The 21403-nt window shown below is 42.9% G+C and overlaps 1 protein-coding gene across 1 annotated transcript; it reads left to right on the forward strand.

Annotated features, from left to right (window-relative positions):
* Positions 1–13865: 13865 nt before the first annotated feature.
* Positions 13866–20646, forward strand: LOC139366466 (uncharacterized). The gene is made up of 7 exons (XM_071103969.1): positions 13866–14244; positions 14385–15957; positions 17513–17541; positions 17899–18027; positions 18161–18227; positions 18909–19016; positions 19224–20646. Exons 1-7 carry the CDS (start codon positions 13949–13951, stop codon positions 19884–19886), a joined length of 2865 nt encoding a protein of 954 aa, XP_070960070.1. The 5' UTR covers positions 13866–13948; the 3' UTR covers positions 19887–20646.
* The last annotated feature ends 757 nt before the right edge of the window (positions 20647–21403 follow it).

Below are 21403 nucleotides of genomic sequence, written 5' to 3' on the forward strand. Positions count from 1 at the left end.
CCACCTCATGTTACTTATCCTCTTGCACCCCAGTAGTGCTACTTGCACATCTAACACCAGTGTTAATGCTAAATTGTAATTGTTTAGCCTCCATGGCCTATTCATTGCCTTAGCTCCCTACATTTGCACATTATATATTATGTTGACAATACATTTGTTTGTAACTGTCACACTGCTTTGCTTCATCTCATCGAATTGCTACGCTTTATCATGCCCAGGTTGCAGTTGCAAATGAGAACGTGGTCAACTGACCTACCTGGTTAATTAATAAATACACCCCCATTCATTGGTTATGTAGACTTATTCTACTCCGTAATGAAAATACACTTCAGGCCACAAATTGGACTTGTCAAATATGAAAAGCACATTAAAACATGTAAATGTACATGTAATGTATAACCCAAATAAATCCAGGGAATTAAGTCAACATTGAAGACATTGTAGAGGTATGACAGCACAATTTTGTACAGTTCATAGACTTTATTCATAAAATACAGTAAATTACTCATTTTTTGAACTGCAAGTCATGATGTCTCAACCAATGACTAAACAAAATAAATTCCAGTAGAAACTAGTTGACATTTATGGGTTGGAAACAAGCCTAAGTAGAAACATTTTTGGAACAGTTCATATTTGGTTGCAATTGAGAATTTTATTGACGAGACAGTTTCCACTAGGGGCACATACTAAACAGCCTCAATAACTATAGCACCTGCCAATATTTTAAGAGGTAATACTTGAATGATTAAAAAAGAAGTTCACAATATGACCCTAGAACTTTAACTACCTAGGTTCCCGTTTTCACTGGCTTACCCAACTAAGCAGCAGGTTGAGAAAAGCAAAGACACCGCAGGGAATTGAACCCCATCCTGAGGACGATCAGGAGTGCCACCACCGGAGTCTTTTGCTTTTTTTTTTACACAAGGACAAAAAGCAAAACCTGGAGGAACAAAAACCAGAGGGTTTGTTCTCCCAGGAAAAGAAAAACCCTTGCACCTGCTGCTCTACACGAACCCGAGGACTTTAGCATCGTCGCAAGCCTGAAACTAGAGGAAAAGACAACTGGTTTCCCCAGCAAACCCATAGACACTTAATGCCATTAGAGCAATTCCACATTTTACCCATGATACCAGTAAGACAAAGTCACAACGTAAGTGTAGATCTTATCACTGACATTGGTCCAGATTCAGAGGTCAGTAAAACTCACAAGGATTGGGCTGTTAGATTTGAAGCTGTAAAGACAAAAGAGGAACAATTATACACCACCCCCCCCCCAAAACAGATCCCTGAAATTGAAAATATTTTAAGCTGTCATTTACTTTGACTGATAGAAACAGTACAAACCACAAACTGGTTTCTCTACACTGTTGCTCTCAACTTCCTAGACCTGGATCAAACCAAGACACTTCCCGTGATTCCCTGCAGCTGCAAGCACCCAGTAATGACAAGTTCACTCAAGAGGCATCTGAAAGGAAGGAAGAAAGTGTTGCACCCACCCACCCAACATCAACTGGAATGTGCCTATTTTACACATTAACTATATGAAAGTTATGTTGCGCATTTTGAAGTTCAAAATGTTATGCAGAGCTGATATGCATGCAGTCAAAAGGTTGTGTTAAAACATAGCCATGATGTGTTCAAAATCAAAAGGGAACCAAAACGACTTAACTTAGTAACCAAGAAACTGAAGTGATGCTCAATTTTCCGCAAGACAAGCTTGTGGCTCTTGATCTGAAAGTGACTGGGTTCTCAGTGTTCCATCACGCAGTTAGAGGCAGAACAGATGCCAATTAATTACTATTTTACATCGGATGAGAAATTGTCACCTGAGAAACCAAAAGGGAGAAAGGAAAGGAGCACAGACAGCACAGAGGGAGAGGAGTCTGAAGACCGTCGAGTGTGGGGGTGGGGTTTGACTAAGCTCAAGCGCGGAGGGGGTAGATGGTAGGTACGTCATTCAGGGGACACATTCATTTGCAGAGTTTCCTGCGACGGCGTTACATTCAGATGGAGGCGCAGTCAGCGGCCAGTGAGACAAGATAATGATCTGAAACAAAGAGGTTTCTACACAAACCACCATAGTACTCACATAACATACATGACGTTTCACTCAACTTACTTTAAAGATGCAAAGCAGTAGGGCTGAGCCTAAGGGCATTTGCCAGTGAAAGCATGGCTTGATGATGGTTATTAACGATAGGAGGTTAACAGAAAGCCAGTTCAAGATGTACATTGAACCAAACTAAAACATGGCAGGGGTCTGGAGTTCGATTTGAAATGAAGACTGAAAAGGTACACCAACACCTTACTACGTGCGCCAGGTCAGAAGACTTCGTTCGTGCTTCACCAAGACGCACTCAGATTTCTGTTGAGAAAAAGTGCAGAATTCCCCCCCCAACCCTCAACTACCAATCCAAAAGCAAAACAATTGCAATCCAAATTACAGCTGCACAGTTGCGCAGTGTTCCTCAGCTACCTTAATTTGGGAACGCTGTCACAGTTGCACGACAGCTGCAAAGGAAAACCAAATATGCAGTTGAAGAGGAATGGAAGGCTACTACGATACAAGACTGCGTGCTCCTTGCACAGTTGCACAAGTGTTGGTAGCTGAGGAGAGTCAAAAGCTAACTAGAAATAGTCTAATGTAATGAAGGTGTTCAAACGGTCCTGCCTGTGTAGAGTTCAAAGGAGGGGCGATTCCTGTGGTCATGTCACGGGTAGATGGCAGTCTTCGTTTGGGCTTTTGTAATTCTGAAAGATCAAAAACAAACAGCCCTATACCCACCCTCACAGCACTGACATTTGTTACCCGTAGACAAAATATGCGTTATAATTAGCATAAGTTTGAGTTGAGAAGTCTCCACCAGAAGAGATTTGCACTCAGTGAAAGCACAGCAGTGCAACTTCTACATACCACAAGTAGCGGCAGAGTCGTTGTATCGCTAAGTAGATTCTTCTCTATTGAAGACGAATCAACTACGGCAGCAATAGGGCCCCTTCAGACAACCAGGTGCCATGTCATAAATTCCCACATTTGGACATACAAGCTGGATTGAACTTATCTGAAACCGTCACTTTCCACCTTGTAAGAGCTGCCATCAAGCCCAGGTCACTTCCGTGATCTAAAAGCACCAAGCTAAGTCATACCTGAAAAGCACAAGAAAAGCCCCCACACAAGAGTCCCCCAGAATAACAAATGCATACCAAAACTGTCTTCAATCACAAAAAGCTATGCATTTATTACCAATTATAATTCCTTGACAATGTTCAGTTGCATCAATACAAAACATTTAACTAATTTGCAAAGGCGTGCAATTAAGGCAAGGTGCCAAATGTCATTAATGAAATATAAAATGTGAAAACATTTGTAAGGGACCTTACTTGAGACCTAATGAGGTGTTTTGAAGCAACAGTAAACCTTGACATACAATGAGTTAGGGGCGTTCCTGTTGATCTTCAGTACTGAAAGCGTAGGACACAGCACACTGGAAAACAAGCCTTCCACCATTCCCACCCATACAAACCCAGACAGTAACCAACCCACTATCAAAATTCTATTAACAGTTGCTAAAATACAATTAAAATACACAAATTCACGTACACAATAACTTTACACAAGAAACAGTTAAATACCACTGGCCTCAAGGCATCAGCTGTTCTCCTTAAGACGGGGGAGATGTAGACCTCCAATCTCTTTCATTGAGGGGTGGGTATAATCTGGAAGAGTCACAGTTAAGCCCTCCCCTGACCCCAGAAACCCCAAATGCAAATTTCAACTCCAGGATATAAAATGCATCAGCCTAAAAGTTAAGTTACCACACTCCCTGGGAGAACACTGCAAGTTCACATCCCAAAAGGTGGCCCGCCTCCTGCTACATCATTGTAGACACCAAGGAATATCCACACCCCAAGGCAAAAGGAACCCCGAAAGACGTGGACCACTGGGTTGACTCCTTGCTCCTCAAACATCAACGCTAATCATTTGGATCTTTAAAATGCTGCTTTACACGAAGCTGTGTGAAAAAAAAGTCTAGGAAAATATTTGATTAACACCCCCACAACCCTCCCAGAACCCAAGTGTGTATCCCTACAAAATATTGGAAGAAAAACAGTATATGCAAATTATTAACTCACTACAGAAAACCAGTACAAAATACCTTCCTACATGATTTTAACACCAGAGATTTCCCTTGATCCATCCTTAGAATTATCTGTTTCGGAACGTGCTCAACCGTTTTCATTAATGTGGTGAGCAGTACATCCCTTGGATGGTCAGGTTTGCTTTAAGGTGCGAGCCTGTGAAAAGAAGAACTTGGAAAGTCTCCCCCCCCACCATCCACAAATGCACCAGTTTGACCAATACTACAAATTAAATGCAGGGATAATCCTTTTCAGTTACCATTACAAAGAGGCAAATATACATTTTATATCAATATTTGAGGGAAATAGTTACTCCCCACATGATCGTAGCATGCATTTAAACTCACTGCTCACTTTAACCAGCAGATGTAGCTGCTCAGCACCAAAGCAGCACGAACGTACAGAAGAATTTCAACTCGCAACACTCCCATGTAGACCACTTCTCAGGGGAGTAGACCTATTGAACTCAATGAAGAAACTCCTCCGCCCAGGGGGGGGGGTACTACATCTGCGCTGCAGGAGGGTGAAATCCTTTAAGACAGTCCTCTCGCCAGGGCACTCTACCAAGTAGGCCAAGGGGGACTCATCACAGCAGACATCACACAGGAAGAGGCCACAACCAGGAAAATTAACACTTTACCTGAAAGAGGAAGAAAACTTCGCGAGAAAATGTGTTGACAGATTTAATATGGACTAATTTCAAAGATGTTGGCCCAGTTAAACATTACTCGATACCACTACCCATCATACAAACACTTGTCACTTGCGAAGCTAGTTGACCCTTTTACTCGTCTGCCTCATTTCTGCTGGGACCCACTGGCTGCATTGGGGCAACGCTCGACCTGGGACTGCTCCGCTCTCAGCTCGCTACCCTGCCATCTGGCGCGCTCCCTCTGATGAAAACTGCTGCGTTCCGCTCGCTCAACTGGGTCCCATCTGCTCCTCCCGCGATCCACCTGGATCCTGCCTGGCTCCCCGCTGGTCCTCCCAGTTTCCTTCTGCCTGGTTCTTGCCTGATCCTGAAGTAGTCCTTCCTCATCTGATCAAACTGCATACTAGCTAGCTAAGTGCCCCCCCACCCCGTAAAAGTCCATTCTTCAGTCCATTCTTCTACAGCAAAATCTTATTTTCTTCGCCAACTAGAGCCAATTGTGTTTAGATAAAGTTTATCAAATCTGAAGCGTGACAAAGCAACGTCACGAGCCTGCACCTCCTTGACCTACCGCTTAAGGCTCAAAATATTTTTACTTCTTGAAGCAGCTTAAATGACCGACAAACAGGCACTGTTGGCCTAAATTATCTTCCAATATTTCGTTTGCTATTGAAATAAAGTTTCACAAAATAAGCACATATTGTACTTCACGTAAAAAAAAATAATAATTATAACTCAAATGATCAAAAGGCCACTGCAGCACAACTTACAATATTCAGTTGGCTATTCAAGAGGCTTCACAACTTCTCATATGATTCAAGATCAGTAACTTGGTTATTTCACATGTCGCCTATACTGATTTGAGACAAACTACCAGTACTTATTCAGTTTAGATAAAACATTTTATTCTGGCTAGAATCAAAGCGTAAACTTTTGAAAGGATAGTCTTGTACCTTGGTTCCCTTTTCACTATAAAATGTTTTTTCCTGATGCGCAACCAACTAAAAGCAACACTTCTAACGCACTGAAGTATATCAACTGCCTCGGATATAAGGGACCTACGCTCAACTTGATCTTCAAATATTTAGCTGGCTATTCTCCATGTCTTCACAAGATGGCAGTCTTGTAAGTGGTATATTTTACTGCCCATTCCCAATGGCTCAAATTTCTCTTGTAAACTAGTCTTCATTTTAGGTTAAGAAAAGAGTATTCGCATTGAAGTAGCTATAAGTGGGACCTACGCTCAATTTCTATTCAAATATTTAGCTGGCTATTCGAACGGCTTCACTCCCTTCATAAGGTTCTGGTCTTGTAACTTGGTTATTTCAATTACACTTATACAACCTGATTCTTTCATGAGCTTTAAAACATTTTGACTTCAGATAGCTGCACCAGCACTGAGTCACCCGGGCAGCCATTTCTCCACTACATCGTCAAACGCCGCGATTTTGCTTGGTAAATAAGCCTTCTTGGCTAGTTAACAAATGTGACATGTTCGCTGTTACTTAGCGTAGAGATGCCAACTCAGCTGAAATAACCATTCTTCTGTGTTTAACTACGTAACTGACGAGGATAACAACAATACCCTGCCACCTAACGATAATCTTGTTGTGGCTTTCATCTTTCCGAACGGACACGTCAGCTTGATCGTTTCTTATAGCTATGTTAATCTTATTGCATACGAATCGTAAGTAATTCAGTACTCAAGTAAAAGCAACCATCGCAAAAAAGCTGAGGCAACAAATAATGTCGGCGTCGAAAAACAAGCTAGCAGGTAACGTTAGATAGTTACTTTATCTGATCACTTTAAACTACCATACTACAGTCACACGAGACCTGTTACATATTAGTCTTAACTATCATTCGTCACTTCTAAAATTAAAGTAAACTAATAAGATATTCAGGAAAAAATACATCTTGACGAAAACGAACCGTCAGTCGCCACAGAACAATAAAACGGCATCAATAAAGAGTTTTGAGTTGGAAGGGGGTTTGCGGGTGTTATTTATACACGAGTTGTGATGCGGCAAACGTCACAATGAGAATACCTCCGACCTAGTGATTCACGAAATAGGGCCACATTTGTCGCGATTTATAAAATGGCTGCGTACTTTTACTTACACCCTTTTTACTTCACCGTGAAACATAAGCGAACAAACCTACTAATTTTAATGTATGGTCATGAAAAAGGGTTTTGGTAAATGTGGGAGTCTATCAAAATGTACTTACTTGCATGGCTTTCATCTCAACCATGAACCAACCTATCTATGTACTGTACATTTTTCAACAACAGCGTCAAACTTGCCAATCATAATACAGTACTGTAAATATTACCATTATGTATTATGACGTGTTCTCATTTCGCGGGTTACAGCGGCTGCTGTTGTAAAAGGGAGTCAGTCAGTCATTCGACATACTTTTTGAATAACAACAGCTGACGTCAACGCATTTGGTGCTCGGATAAATACATAGCAAGATGTGAACAGTCCATACAACCCGGATTAAACTGGAATTCACTGGTTCATTCTACCGGGTCTACTTCCCATATACTGCATTGCTGAATTTGAATTTGCTTAATGCCGAACATTATGTAGCCTACCAACCAATAAATCACACCCGTTTTTTTAAACAATGTAACAACTAGACATTTGTAGAAGAGCTAGTTGATAACTGTGGGAGAGCAAACCAGTTTCCTTTTACTTTAACAAAAATAAGCGGAGGAGCTGTAAAATGACTCATCATTGGCATTCCAAATATAACATCATTAGAAAAAAACTCAAGATGGCTACAGTAGCCCATAACAAACCTGATATGCTGTAAAATAAAAGTGATGATAATTAATGTAGCCTACATCAGCAACCAAACCACTATCTATCTATTCATTAGCAGGTTTGTTTGTGTTTTGTAATGAGCTTTTCCATTAGATATCTTGGCACAACAAAATGTTTGAATTATCTAGGTCAATCTGTCTTTTTAGACACCCAATTATCAATATCAGCTCACCAAGGACATTTTTTGCCTCTCAAATCTAGAAGATTCTACAAAAGAATCTTGAGAATCTAACAAAAGTCTCAGTATGTGATTGTGAATCTGTGTGGAAAAGTACAGACTGGACTCTGGAGGGCATAGGAATGAGTTTGCCTTCACCACCAGATGGCACAAAGCTACTTCACAGAATTCCTGCATCACTAGCTAGTTAGATGTCGTGATGGCGATCAAACTAGGAATTAATCATCTCTCAAAGCAATGCAGGAGGGCCCCAAAGCCTATTATTGGATCTGAGTAGGCTGTCCCGAGTGGCGCAACGGTCTAAGGCACTGCATCGCAGTGCTTGAGGTGTCACTACAGACACCCTGGTTCGATTCCAGGCTGTATCACAGTAGTATCACAGGAGTACCATAGGGTGGCACACAATTGGCCCATAGTCGTCTGGGTTTGGCCTGTGTAGGTCGTCATTGTAAATAAGAATTTGTTCTTAACTGGCTTGCTTAGTTAAATAAAGGTTCAATTTATTTTTTTAAACATCACAATGAAATCATAAGGGACAAGCACAGACTAGTCTAGCAGGTTGATGAAGGAGAGTACAGTCTTAGAATAAAAGGTGCTATCTAGGTGCTATAGGAGAACCATTTTTGGTTACAGGTCGAACCTTTTTGAGTTCCATGTAGAACCCTGTCCACAAGATGTTTCTACAGTGCCTTCAGAAAGTATTCACACCCCTTGACTTTTTCCACATTTTGTTGTGTTACAGCGTGAATTTAAAATGGATTAAATAGAGATTTTGTGTTACTGGTCTATACACAATACCCCACAACGTCAAAATGGAATTGTTTTTTTATACAATTTTACAAATGAATAAAAAATGAAAAGCTGTAATGTCCTGAGTCAATAAGTATTCAAACCCTTTGTTATGGCAAGCCTAAATAAATTCAGGAGTAAAAATGTGCTTAACAAGTCACGTAATAAGTGGCATGGACTCACTCTGTGTATAATAATAGTGTTTAACATGATTTTCGAATGACCACCTCATCTCTGTTCCCCACACATACGATTATTTGTAGGGTCCCTCAGTCAAGCAGTGAATTTCAAACACAGATTCAACCACAAAGGTCTGGGAGATTTTCCAATGCCTCGCAAAGAAGGGCACATATTGGTAGATGAGTAAAAAAACAAAAAAAAAACAGACATTGAATATTCCTTTGAGCATGGTGAGGTTATTGGGGATCTGAATACTGACTGTTTTTCATCATGCTGTCCACTCAAGAGGAAGCATCTCACTGTAACCAGTGCCTGTAAACTGGTTCAGATTATTAATCAACCTACCAAGGTGTTTACAAACACTACAGGAACAAGATCATCCACATCTATTGATCACATTTTTACTAATACTATAGAAATTTGTTCTAAAGCTGTATCCATACCTACTGGATGCAGTGATCTCAATATAGTGGCTATTTCCAGAAAAGCCTAATTTCCGAAAACTGGGCCTAAAATAGTGTATAAGAGATCATACAAAATATTTTGCTGTGACTCTTATGTGGATTATGTTACAAACATTTGTTGGAACTGATGTGATTAATAAGGAGCATCCAGGTGCTGCACTTGATGAATTTATGAAATGGTTGATAAACATGCACCTGTTAAGAAACTGATTGTTAGAACTGTTAAGGCTCCATAGTTTGATGAGGAATTGAAAAACTGTATTGTTGAAAGAGATGGGGAAAAAGGAGTGGCAATAAGTTTGGCTGCGCATCTGACTGGCTGACCTACTGCAAATTGAGAAATGATGTGACTAAACTCAACAAAAATAAGAAGAAACTGTATTATGAAGCCAAGATCAATGATATAAAGAAAGATGGGAAAAAAATTGGAATACTTTAAATTAAAGTTATGGGCAGAAATGAAATTCAACTCCATCTTTCATCAAATCAGATGGCGTAGTCATCCCAAAATCATTTGATGTTGCCAATTAGTGGGCAAACTTACGCAGGAAATTCCAACAACAAACAGCAAGCCATTGTACTCATGCATAAAAAATAAAAGCATTGCAAGTTAAAATTTTGTAAAGTTTGTGTGGGAGAGGTGGAAAAATATTGTTATCAATCAATCATGACAAACCTCGTGGCATTTACAACTAAAATGGAAAGCTACTAAGGATGGTAGCTAACTCTATAACCAATCCCATCTGTCATATCTTTAATCTGATCCTAGAGACAAGTCTTTGTCCTCAGGCCTGGAGGGAAGCCAAAGTCATTTCCGCTACCCAAGAGTTGTAATGCAGCGTTTACTAGTTCTAACAGCAGACGGATCCGTTTGCTGCCAGCTCTTAGCAAACTGTTGGAAAAAATTGTTTGACCAAATACAATGTTATTTCTCTGTAAACAAATAACCAACATATTTTCAGCATGCTTATAGAGAAAGGCACTCAACATCTACTGCATTGACACGAATGTCTGATGATTGGTTGAAAGAAATTGATAATAAGAAGATTGTGGGAGCTGTACTATTACATTTCAGTGCAGCTGTTTGACATTATTGACCATGACTTGTTGTTGACAAAACGTACTGTATGTGTTATGGCTTTTCAACCTCTGCCAAATCATTGATTCAGAGCTATCTACCTAATAGAACGCAGAGGGTTTTCTTATGTCAAATGTAAAGCATGGTGTACCACAGGGCAGCTCTCTAGGTCCTTTACTCTTTTCTATTTTTACCAAGCATGTGTGTCCATGTATGCTGATGATTCAACCATATACGCAAAAGCAACCACAGCCAATGAAGTCACTGAAACCATTAACAAAGAGTTGCAGTCTGTTTTGGAATGGGTGGCCAGTTATAAACTGGTCCTGAACATCTCCAAAAAAATAAGAGGATTGTATTTGGTAACACTCATTCCCTAAGTTCTAGACCTCAGCTGAATCTGGTAATGAATGGTGTGGCTGTTGAACAAGTTGAGGAGACTAAATTACTTGGTGTTACCTTAGATTGTAAATTGTCATGGTCGAGAACATATAGATTCAATGGTTGTAAAGATGGGGAGAGGTCTCTCCGTACTAAAGAGATGCTCTGCTTTTTTGACCCAACAGATTCAAAAAGCAAGTCCTGCAGGTTCTAGTTTTGTCTGATCTTGATTATTGTCCAGTGGTGTGGTCGAGTGCTGCAAGGAAAGACCTAGTTAAGCTGCCCACACAACGCCATACACGTGGTCTGTGGTTGTGAGGCCGGTTGGATGTGCTGCCAAGTTCTCTAAAACAACGCTTATGGTAGAGAAATGAGCATTAAATGGTCTGGCAACAGTTCTGGTGGACATTCCTGCAGTTAGCATGCCAATTGCATGCTCCCTCAAAACTTGAGACATCTGTGGCATTGTGTTGTGTGGCAAAACTGAACTTTAGAGTGGCCATTAATTGTCTCTAGCACAAGGTGCACCCGTGTAATGATTATTCTGTTTAATCTGTGTAATCATTCTCTCAGGTAGATGGATTATCTTGGCAAATGAGAAATGCTAACTAACAGGGATGTAAACAAAGTTGTGCACAAAATTAGAGAGAAATATCCTTTTTGTGCATATTTTATATATTTGTGTTCAGTGTAAGTACACCGCTCAGGGATTTCACCATGAGGCCAGATACAGTTACAGAGTTTAATGGCTGTGATAGGAGAAAATTGAGGATGGATCAACAACATTGTGTTACTCTACAATACTAACCTAAATGACAGAGTGAAAAGAAGGAAGCATGTACAGAATAAAATATTCCCAAACATGCATCCTGTTTGCAATAAGGCACTAAAGTAAAACTGCAAAAAATTAGGCAAGAAATGTACTTTTTGTCCGGAATACAACGCATTATGTTTGGAGCAAATCCAACACAACACGTCACTGAGTACCACTCTTCATATTTTTAAGCATTGTGGTGGCTGCATCATGTTATGGGTATGCTTGTCATCGGCAAGGACTAGGGAGTTTTTTGGGAGATAATTAGAAACGGAATAGAACTCAACACAGGCAAAATCCTAGAGGAAAATCGTGTTAGTCTGTTTACCAACATACACTGGGAGACAAATTCACCTTTCAGCAGGACAATAACATAAAACACAAGGCCAAATATACACTGGAGTTGCTTACCAAGACAACATTGAATGTTCCTGAGTGGCCTAGTTACAGTTTTGACTTAAATCAGCTTTCTAGCTGTCTAGCACTGATCAACAACCAACAAATATTGTACAATCCAGATGTGCAAAGCTCTTGGAGATTTACCCAGAAAGACTCACAGCTGTGATCGCTGCCAAAGGTGATTCTAACATGTATTGACTCAGGGGTGTGAATAATTATGTAACTGTATTTCTGTATTTAATTTTCAATACATTTGAAAACATTTCTAAAAAAAGTGTTCACTTTATCATTATGGGGTATTGAAAAATCAATTTCATCCATTTTGAATTCAGGCTGTAACACAACAATATGTGGAGTAAGTCAAGGGGTATGAATACTTTCTGAAGGCACTGTACATGGAACCAAAAAGAGTTCCACCTGGAACCAAAAAGGCTTCTCTTCTCCTAAGAGGACAGCCAACGAATCCTTTTGGGAACCTTTTTTTCTAAGAGTGTAGCCTACATAGAAAAGAACAACAGCCTAGCCCATAATAGCACATGTCGAACAAGACATACATTACACAATCTAGTACACCCAAATACAAAAAGCATGCATGCACGCACGCACGCACGCACGCACGCACGCACGCACGCACACACACACACACACACACACACACACACACACACACACACACACACACACACACACACACACACACACAATACAACAGACTGGGTTGTGTCTGAACATGTACATTTTTAATGACACAATCTATCAGTCGCTCCAGGCGAAAAACACTATCTGCTCTCTTAGGCAACTAATCTATTGATCGGGGAGAGTAGGGAGTGTAGTTCTGTCCTCTGGATGTTGGTAGTTTAAGCATCTCATCATAAACTGAAAATATTCAATGTAACCCTGTCTTGTCTGGTGGGGGTTTAAACAGGATATATTTTAGACTTCTTAAAGCTTTTGTTTAGGCTTTGTTTAGTTAACAAATGTGGTAAATAAGCTGTTTCAGTTTCCACCTTATTTGCATATAGATAATGACTAGTCCCTGTTAGGCATGGGTGTGAGTCACACAAACAAACAATTCTTACCGCAAATTTGCATTGAATGGTCATTGATGATGCGTGAGTTTTAAATTGATAGGTCTGACATCAAGGGTGTCAAAGTCATTTGGGGGGCCATTTTGTAAACATAATGGTCTGTAGGGCCAAACATTGGCAAACAAAAAGTTGATTTACATCCCTCTATTTACAGTAGCCTATTGTCACGGTATAGTGTCGGCCTCAACAGAATTACATGTGAATTCACTTCTATTAGACAGCTGGAGTTGGGAGTACAAGTCTGGGCCCACATTCAACCAGATGGCAGGCTACAAAATGGACCCTAGGTTTGCATGTGTTTCATGTTTGACAAGCCCTACCGTACTCTCAGACTGACTGTAGTGAAACTGGGGGACAAGGCCTACATATAATCCATAATCATCAATGATAATAGGCCTGTAAGTGCGCCGCTAGAGGCCAATTGTAACCCCACATTTATATCAATAATCCAGAGCAATAGGCTAAATTAACTGCACTAATGTTCTTGTTCCAGCTGTGACGGTTCGATCCGGTTCTGCATTCACAAGGACAATTGTCTGTCTCGCGCTTTCAATTGGTTCGATGAAACACCACTACATCAGGATTCGATGTGGTTTGACTGATGTTGGGTCAGGGATGTGGCATATTTCTTCCACTGTCACGCAGCTATTCTAGAGTTGGAGGGTGAGGGAGACAGATGGATAGCACCAAGATGAGAGGCTGATAAACTGTCCAGAATAACTTAACAGCTGGATACTTCATTGAGATAATTACTTTCCCCTTTCAGCAGAAACAGCGTTGGGTTAGATATTTGGAAACATTTCAGATTTTCTTTTAAATTAGACCCATTTTGGAAATGTAGGCATTTGTGGTGCACATATCTTGAAGGATTTCGTATTAATTGCTCATTCATACAGAACATAAGTAATACCGGTAACCAGCTGACAGAGTGATGGTTGTTCATCTTCTGGAGCTATGATCTCTGAGGCTGACAGACAGGGAGCAGTTAGACCCAAGAGGTTACCATCAGACGGGCACAGGGACAGGGACCGCAGCCCCAGACAGAGAGCAGAAGCTGATCAACACTATGTTTTACAGGAGAGACATCAGGAGGGCATCGACGACCTCCCTGCAGGGAAGAGACAAATGATGGAGAAGTTTTTCACTCCTGTTCATAGTCCTTCTCCAGGTGGGATGAAACCAGGGAAGCACTGCCATCACAACCCCGATCATTACCACCAGCACCGGGATCAAGAAAGGGAGACACACAGGTAGGATCACTATTGAGTTTCTCTTTTATTAAAGTTTCCTTTTTTAAACAGTTATGAACAGAATGCACATTTGATGAAGACTATAATTGAGTGTGGTTATTGAATGAATACATCATTACTACTTAATCTCTCAATATCAGCTACAGCAGGTTACGGGACAATGATAGACACAGCAGTGAAAGCCACGGTCACCACCATACCCATGGTAACCATCTCCAAGATGACCAGGAGCAACCCCTTAGACGCCACCATCACCATCCTCAGCACCTTCATCACGATGACGAGATGTCGGACCACCACACCACCGTCACACTCTCCAGAGCATCTTCCTCCTCCCTCTCATCTTCCCCCTCCGACTCTTCCACCGAATGGTCCTCTGAGGCTGGCATTGACGACAAGTTCTCCATGAAGCACGTCAGCCGGCCGCAGCATACCATGTCCTGCTCCAACATTGCGGGAGGACGACAGTTCCGTGAGGACGACAGCGAGCTGCAGGTGTATGCCACTGTCAAACAGGGTCGAATTCACGGAGGAGGCAGTCCTGGGACCCATCCTCGGGCCCAGGAGAGGGGAGGACGAGAGCCCAGCTACTCCGAGCTAAATCGAGGCCACAGCCGCAGTGAAGAGGGGCTGCTGCAGAACACAGGAACTGACAAAGGGAAAGTACGGACACCCCCACACCTGAAGCACGGATCCCTCTACAAGACAGCCAGCCTGGGCCGGAGCCTGGCCTTCAGTGAAGAGGTCTTGGCTGGGCCGAAGAGGGCGGTGTCTTTTATCCAGCTCCCCAGTAAAGGCATCCTGAAAAACAAGGAGGCGCCACGGGACATCCGCAAGGCCAAGTCCATGGAGGTGCTGTCCCCCCGGGTGGCAGGCAAAGCGACAGGGCCCAAGGGGAAGCAGGATGTGGATGCTCTGAAGGATGCAGCCAGGCAGAGCATGGTAAAGGGGAAGATACAGTTCTCTGCCTTCCTGGATGAGATCACTAAACAGGTCATCAGCCCCGCCCGACTCAATACTCTGGGGGTCCCTGTCGAGACCGTAGGACCGGGTCCAGCCAAAGCCCCAGCCTCCCCCAAATCTCAACCGAAAAGTCAGCCCCAGCTTCCCTCGAAAAAGCAGGGAGATGGGCAGGGGGAAGAGAGGGAGCCGGCTACTAAACCGCAGGCTCTGCCTAGGAAACTGAGGAATGCCTCTGACGCACGGTCACGGAAAATATCTCTCCCTGCAAAGTTTGGGTATGAAAGCAAGAATCACACTCCTCGTCTAGGCAGCCCCCCAACCCTCCTCTCCAGCCAACCCTACCCGCCCCACCCACCAGCTGGCTATGAAGACGAACCAGCTTCCCTGCCTGACTTCCAGGGTCCTGTCGGTAATAGGCATGGGCGGTATGGCCCGCTTCTTACAGATGGCACTGTCAGCTCCAGCCCTGAGCCCAGCCATCACAAACACCGGAGCTACAAACACCTTGATCAGAGCCACAGGCCCAGCCATAGCCCACCTTCATCTCCACACACCCAGCAGCCCCAGCTACCCCATCACGCCCTGATCCACACACATTCCCCTCCTCCAGTACAAGGGCCAGAGTCGGAGTCTCCCTCCAGCAAGTCGGACTCGTCCCGGAACAGAGAACAAGACACGGCCAGCCCTAACTCCGAGCAGAACGACCGCCACAGCCAGTCAACCTACCGCTGGTGTCCTACTTCATATAGGGTGAAAAATAACGGATGTCAACTACAGATGTAGGATCTTCATTTGTGCAAGTTTACTACAGGAGGAAAATAATCCTGCAGTAAATGGAAATGTCTTATGTAGATTACAATTAATGGACATTTTTGTAGGGGTTGATACATTTTTCGTTAGGGCAAATCAAGTCTGACATTTCAAAGTGAAAATGTCTAACTTTAGAAGCCTTTTAAAAACTTAAATACACCACACGTTTGTATTTCCTGCTCTGCAGGAAAATTCTCAGCAACAAAAGAGTGATCAAATTAAGATCCTACATCTGTATGCCGATGGAGTCAGAGTCTAAATACATACTATAGATAGTAGGTCCTAACTGTGGAGTTAGGTAAATCATACTATAGATAGTAGGTCCTAACTGTGGAGTTAGGTAAATCATACTATAGATAGTAGGTCCTAACTGTAGAGTTAGGTAAATCATGCATTGATGTCGTTGTGATACCCAAGTAGGATTTGTCCCAATGTTCTTTAATTCTTTAATGGGGCGGCAGGGTAGCCTAGTGGTTAGAGCGCTGGGCTAGTAACCGGAAGGATTGCAAGTTCAAATCCCCGACCTGACAAGGTACAAATCTGTCTTTCTGCCCCTGAACAGGCGGTTAACCCACTGTTCCTAGGCTGTCATTGAAAATAAGAATTTGTTCTTAACTGACTTGCCTAGTTAAATAAAGGTAAAATAAATCAAATAAAACAAATTCTCAAAGTGATTCAAACCACACAGGGAGTGTCAGTTAGTGTCCTAAACCACAAAGTAGCAGTTATATAAGGAGAACTCAAGCGTCATCCTCTGTCTGTGACGCTTGTCCACATAAAGTAACCTTTATAGGCCTTGTGTTGCATTTGGAATAACACGCTACCCAATGCGAAAGGGCCAGCTAGCACAGAGAGGACCAGCTAGTACAGAGAGGACCAGCTAGTGCAGAAAGGGACAGCTAGCACAGAGAGGTTCATTTAGCACAGAGAGGGCCAGTTGGCACAGGGAGGGCCAGTTGGCACAGGGAGGGCCAACTAGCACAGAGAGGACCAGCTAACACAGAGAGGACCAGCTAGCACAGGGAGGGCCAACTAGCACAGAGAGGACCAGCTAGCACAGGGAGGGCCAACTAGCACAGAGAGGGCCAGAGTAACCCTGCTGTGGCTCTGGCTCTATTAACGTCACTGATCCATATCTGACACACAATCCATAGCTTTTCTTGGAGCGTATGAACTCAAGTTCAATAAACAATCCCTTTTGCCCTGTTATGTTCCTATTATTCTCTCTGTCATTTTCATCTCGGTCCAAAAAACATTCAATTCAGTTTATGAAACTTTATTAGCAAGTGAAGAAACTGCACTGTACATTGTCAAAGCTTATAGTAACAATATCCAAAGTGAATGATGTGTATAGTAATGAGTCAAATAATAGTCAAAGAAAAAAAAAGTTGATAATAACATTACTAATACAACTAATAGAACTGTATTAAAAGTTATTAAATTAGAAAATCAATGAGTTATCTTTAATCTTCTCTTTTGCTGTCTCTCTCCACAGGCCTTGACGGATGACATAGGCGAACTCCAGTGAGTGTGATTTTTTTCCTTCTTCTCCTCCTCTCCTCTCTGTTTATCGATGCACTCTAAAGAGCATGCTTTTGATTGTGAAATGTCACTGGATATGGATTGCACTAATGGCTTCCAGAGCTCTCTCATCACCTCCATCAGTAAAGATGGATGAAGAACATGTTCAGATAAACTGTTTGAAAAATGTGTGTAACAATGGTACAACGCACAGTGTTCAGTCTGGATTGCCTCGGCTATGTGAAATCTCTAGAAGCTGACATGAGCTGCATCTAATGTGCTAAAATGGCCTCCTCAGGAAATGTGACTGCATTTAAAAAATAAAACTACATCTCCCATGATCCTCCTGTGTGTAAATAGGACACTGCAGGAGGAGAATGCTGAGCTGCACCAGAACCTGATGCAAACAGTGGTCTGCATCGAGAGCCTGGAGGCGGAGCTAGCCAGGGCCAGGGAGGAGCTTAGCCACATGAAGGAGAAGTTCAAGAGGTCAGGGCTCATGATAATATGATGACGGCAGTGGAGGCTGGCATTGGAGGAGCTATAGGAGGACGGGCATACAAAATAGGCCCAGAATTCATAGCCAGACCCCTGCTTATGATGATGTCTCTCTCTGCTGCAGGCTCCAGGACACACACACAGGTACCCAGCACACCAACAGCCTTCTGGGGGAGAAACTGCACTCAGCGGTAAGAATCAGGTCAAACATGAAAGATGGAGAGTCAAAAGAGAGCGAGAGAGTGGCCTCCCGAGTGGTGCAAGACACTGCATCGCAGTGCTAGCTGTGCCACTAGAGATTCTGGTTTTGAGTCCAGGCTCTGTAGCAGACGGCTGCGACCGGGAGACCCGCACAAGGGGAGGGTTTGGCTGGATATCCTTGTCCCATCATGCACTAGCAACTCCTGTGGCTGGCTGGGGGCAGTGCGAGCTGACATGGCACTAGCAACTCCTGTGGCTGGCTGGGGGCAGTGCGCGCTGACATGGCACTAGCAACTCCTGTGGCTGGCTGGGGGCAGTGCGCGCTGACATGGCACTAGCAACTCCTGTGGCTGGCTGGGGGCAGTGCGCGCTGACATGTTTTCTACGACACATTGGTGCGGCTGGCTTCTGGGTTAAGTGGGCATTGTGGCTTGGCTGGGTTGTGTTTCAGAGGGCGCATGGCTTTTGACCTTTGCCTCTCCCAAGTCCATGAGAGAGAGAGACATAGAAACATACACTGTTCTGAATATCCTTCTCCCGCTCTGTCACCTCTACAACAAACAGTGTTGTGTTGACTGATGTCCTATGTTCAGTTGTTGAAGACTTAGAGCACAATTAGTACTACTGTTATACCATCTGTAGTGAACATGTACTCTGTTCTATCCCTGCAGACTGAGAGCCTTAGCTCTGAGAGGAAGTATATGGTGCAGCGTATAGCCCATCTCAGCACAGAGCTGGAGCAGGCCAACGCCACCATTGTCTCTCTGGAGAACATCAATGTGAGCACAGCACCATCTACTGTGCAAAACCCACACTTTCTTTGTAAAGTTGATAGTGGCCTCACATTAAAACACTGTATCCATAATCTCCTAAACTCGTGTTCAGCTCATTGCTACCTACATGATCATTTCTTGTAACTCCTCTACTGGTTTCTCTGTGTCTGTTGTAATTGTATAAACTGAGAGGATGTCTGTGCTGTCCTCCAGGTTCCCTGTCTGATCAAGGAGCTCCTAGAGAAGCACTTTGACTCTGGAGACGCTGTCAAGCAGTTCCTGAAGAACGCCTTGAAAACCGGCCAATCTACGGGAGACATCGAATCACAGGCTCCAAAACTGGAGCAGAAGCCGTCTGATTGGTCAAGCATAGGACTGAGGGAGTTTGAGGCGGGTCCACAAAGGGTCACTGCTTTTATGCCCTGGAAGCAGGAGGAGGGGTTTGGGGTGATAGGTCAGACAGGAAATGAGGATTCTGGCTCGATGAGTCCCCCTTTCTCAATCGCTGACATCAGTGTGGCTGTATATAAGAAGCTAGCTGCCAGCCAAGCAGCAAGACAGCCCCGGCCTTCCAACTACCAACCTCACACTGACACCCCTCCCAACCCCTACCCTCTGGTGGAGTTGGGTACAGGGGGGGAGGGTTACCGTGTGCCTGCTGTCAAGGAGTGTGTGGCAGAGGCAGGGAGAGCAGCTGAGAGTAAGCAGGGTGCTGTTGTTGATGTGTCCTATCTGACGGCCCAGAGGGTTTTAGATGACTTCCTGCACCAGCTGACTCACCCAGAGGATGGGAGTGGAGGTGGGGGGAGGGGGCACAAGGCCAACGGGGAGGAGGAGGAACTGACGAGAGGGGGGCGGAGTGAAAGGAACCTGTGAACTTCTGTAATTGTAATCTAATCTTGCATAGGCTAGGATTGTTCAAATTGTGACGGTTTCTTTGTGATGGTTTCAGGCCTGTAGTTCTGCATTTATTTGACTCACTAAATGTCACTATACATTTGAGTGATAGCATTGTAAGTATTACATTCTTCCTTCCCAAATGTCTTGTTGTGCAGTGGTAAAGAAAGTATTAGACTTAAACAATTCATTTGCATACTCACAGAATATAATTATTGATTAAAGTTTACAATGTGGTACAGTTCCTTCTTTCCCTTATGAAGTGATGCAGAATCGAAAGAGTTTTTGGTTCGTGTCTAGACAGTGAGTAGAATTTTCTATTTTATAACAATGACTGCTATTTTGTAAACTCCAGTAAGCCAATGAAGTAACCTTCATATCTGAAAAACATCAATCCAGCTGCTACCCACTGTGTTTTGGGCTATCATGTCACATGACCTAGATTTGAACCTTTATTTTAAGCCTTATCCAGAGATATTAATTACACCAACAATGAAAGTAATTGTCTGAGGATGCTGCTGGACCATCTGACACACAAAGAAAAGGGGACAGTTTGATGAAAAAGCTTTAAATAAAGGTTCAAATCCAGGTCATGTGACATGATTGTCCAAAACACAGGGCCCTACTTATGAATGCTATGCTGTACATCCTAATAAACTCTCTTAGCTAAAACTGAATAAAGTTGCTGTCATCCTCCCCAAATACATTTCATGTTGTAGATCAATAAAAGGACTGATTCTATGATGTCTGACAAGGTTTCTTGATTTGTCTTTACTGAACATTACCCACTTCCGGTGTTAAGCCATCACTCTCTCTCCTATTCTAACCTACAATGAACAAAAATATAAACGCAACATGCAACAATTTCAAAGAGTTTACTAAATTACAGGTCCTATAAGGAAATTAGTCAATTTAAAGAAATTCATTAGGCCCTAATCTATAGCATTCACATGACTGGGCAGAGGTGCAGCCACACCCACTGGGGAGCCAGGCCCAGCCAATCAGAATTAGTTTTTTCCTAGAAAAGGGCTTTATTATAGACATAAATACTCCTCAGCACAACATTTGAGAGAAATAAGCCTTTTGTGCATATGGAACATTTCAGGGATTTTTTTTCTTCAGCTCATGAAACACTTTACATGTTGTGTTTATAATTTTGTTCAGTGTATGTATATCGCTCTCCCCCAGTCCCTCGGCCTGTAAGCGTTTATCCATCTCTCTCTATCTACCTGTATAAAATATAGCCCTGCCCTGCCCCCCTCCCAATCCTCTGTCTCAACTCCCTGTGAGTCTAACCGTCAAATCCAACCTGTAGGCCCAGAACAGGTTTGCTGATCAGACACTGGCCTGCTTTCCTATTGGTGCTCCTCTCCTAATAGGATCCCAAGGACTATGATGGGGGATTACCATATCCATACTGTACAATCGACATTGGCCAGTTCGTGTCCTCCACCATGGCCCCAGCAGGAATTTAAGGATGCACCTTGACCACCCAC

The sequence above is a fragment of the Oncorhynchus clarkii genome, chromosome 14, assembly GCF_045791955.1.
Source record: "Oncorhynchus clarkii lewisi isolate Uvic-CL-2024 chromosome 14, UVic_Ocla_1.0, whole genome shotgun sequence".
Classification (NCBI taxonomy): domain Eukaryota; kingdom Metazoa; phylum Chordata; class Actinopteri; order Salmoniformes; family Salmonidae; genus Oncorhynchus; species Oncorhynchus clarkii.

Coding starts and splice junctions, on each gene's coding strand:
- LOC139366466 (XM_071103969.1), top strand. CDS start 13,949: ATGATCTCTGAGGCTGACAGACAGGGAGCAGTTAGACCCAAGAGGTTA. Junction 15,958..17,512: donor GGTGTCCTACTTCATATAGG/GTGAAAAATAAC, acceptor CTCTCTCCACAG/GCCTTGACGGATGACATAGG. Junction 18,228..18,908: donor GGGAGAAACTGCACTCAGCG/GTAAGAATCAGG, acceptor CTATCCCTGCAG/ACTGAGAGCCTTAGCTCTGA.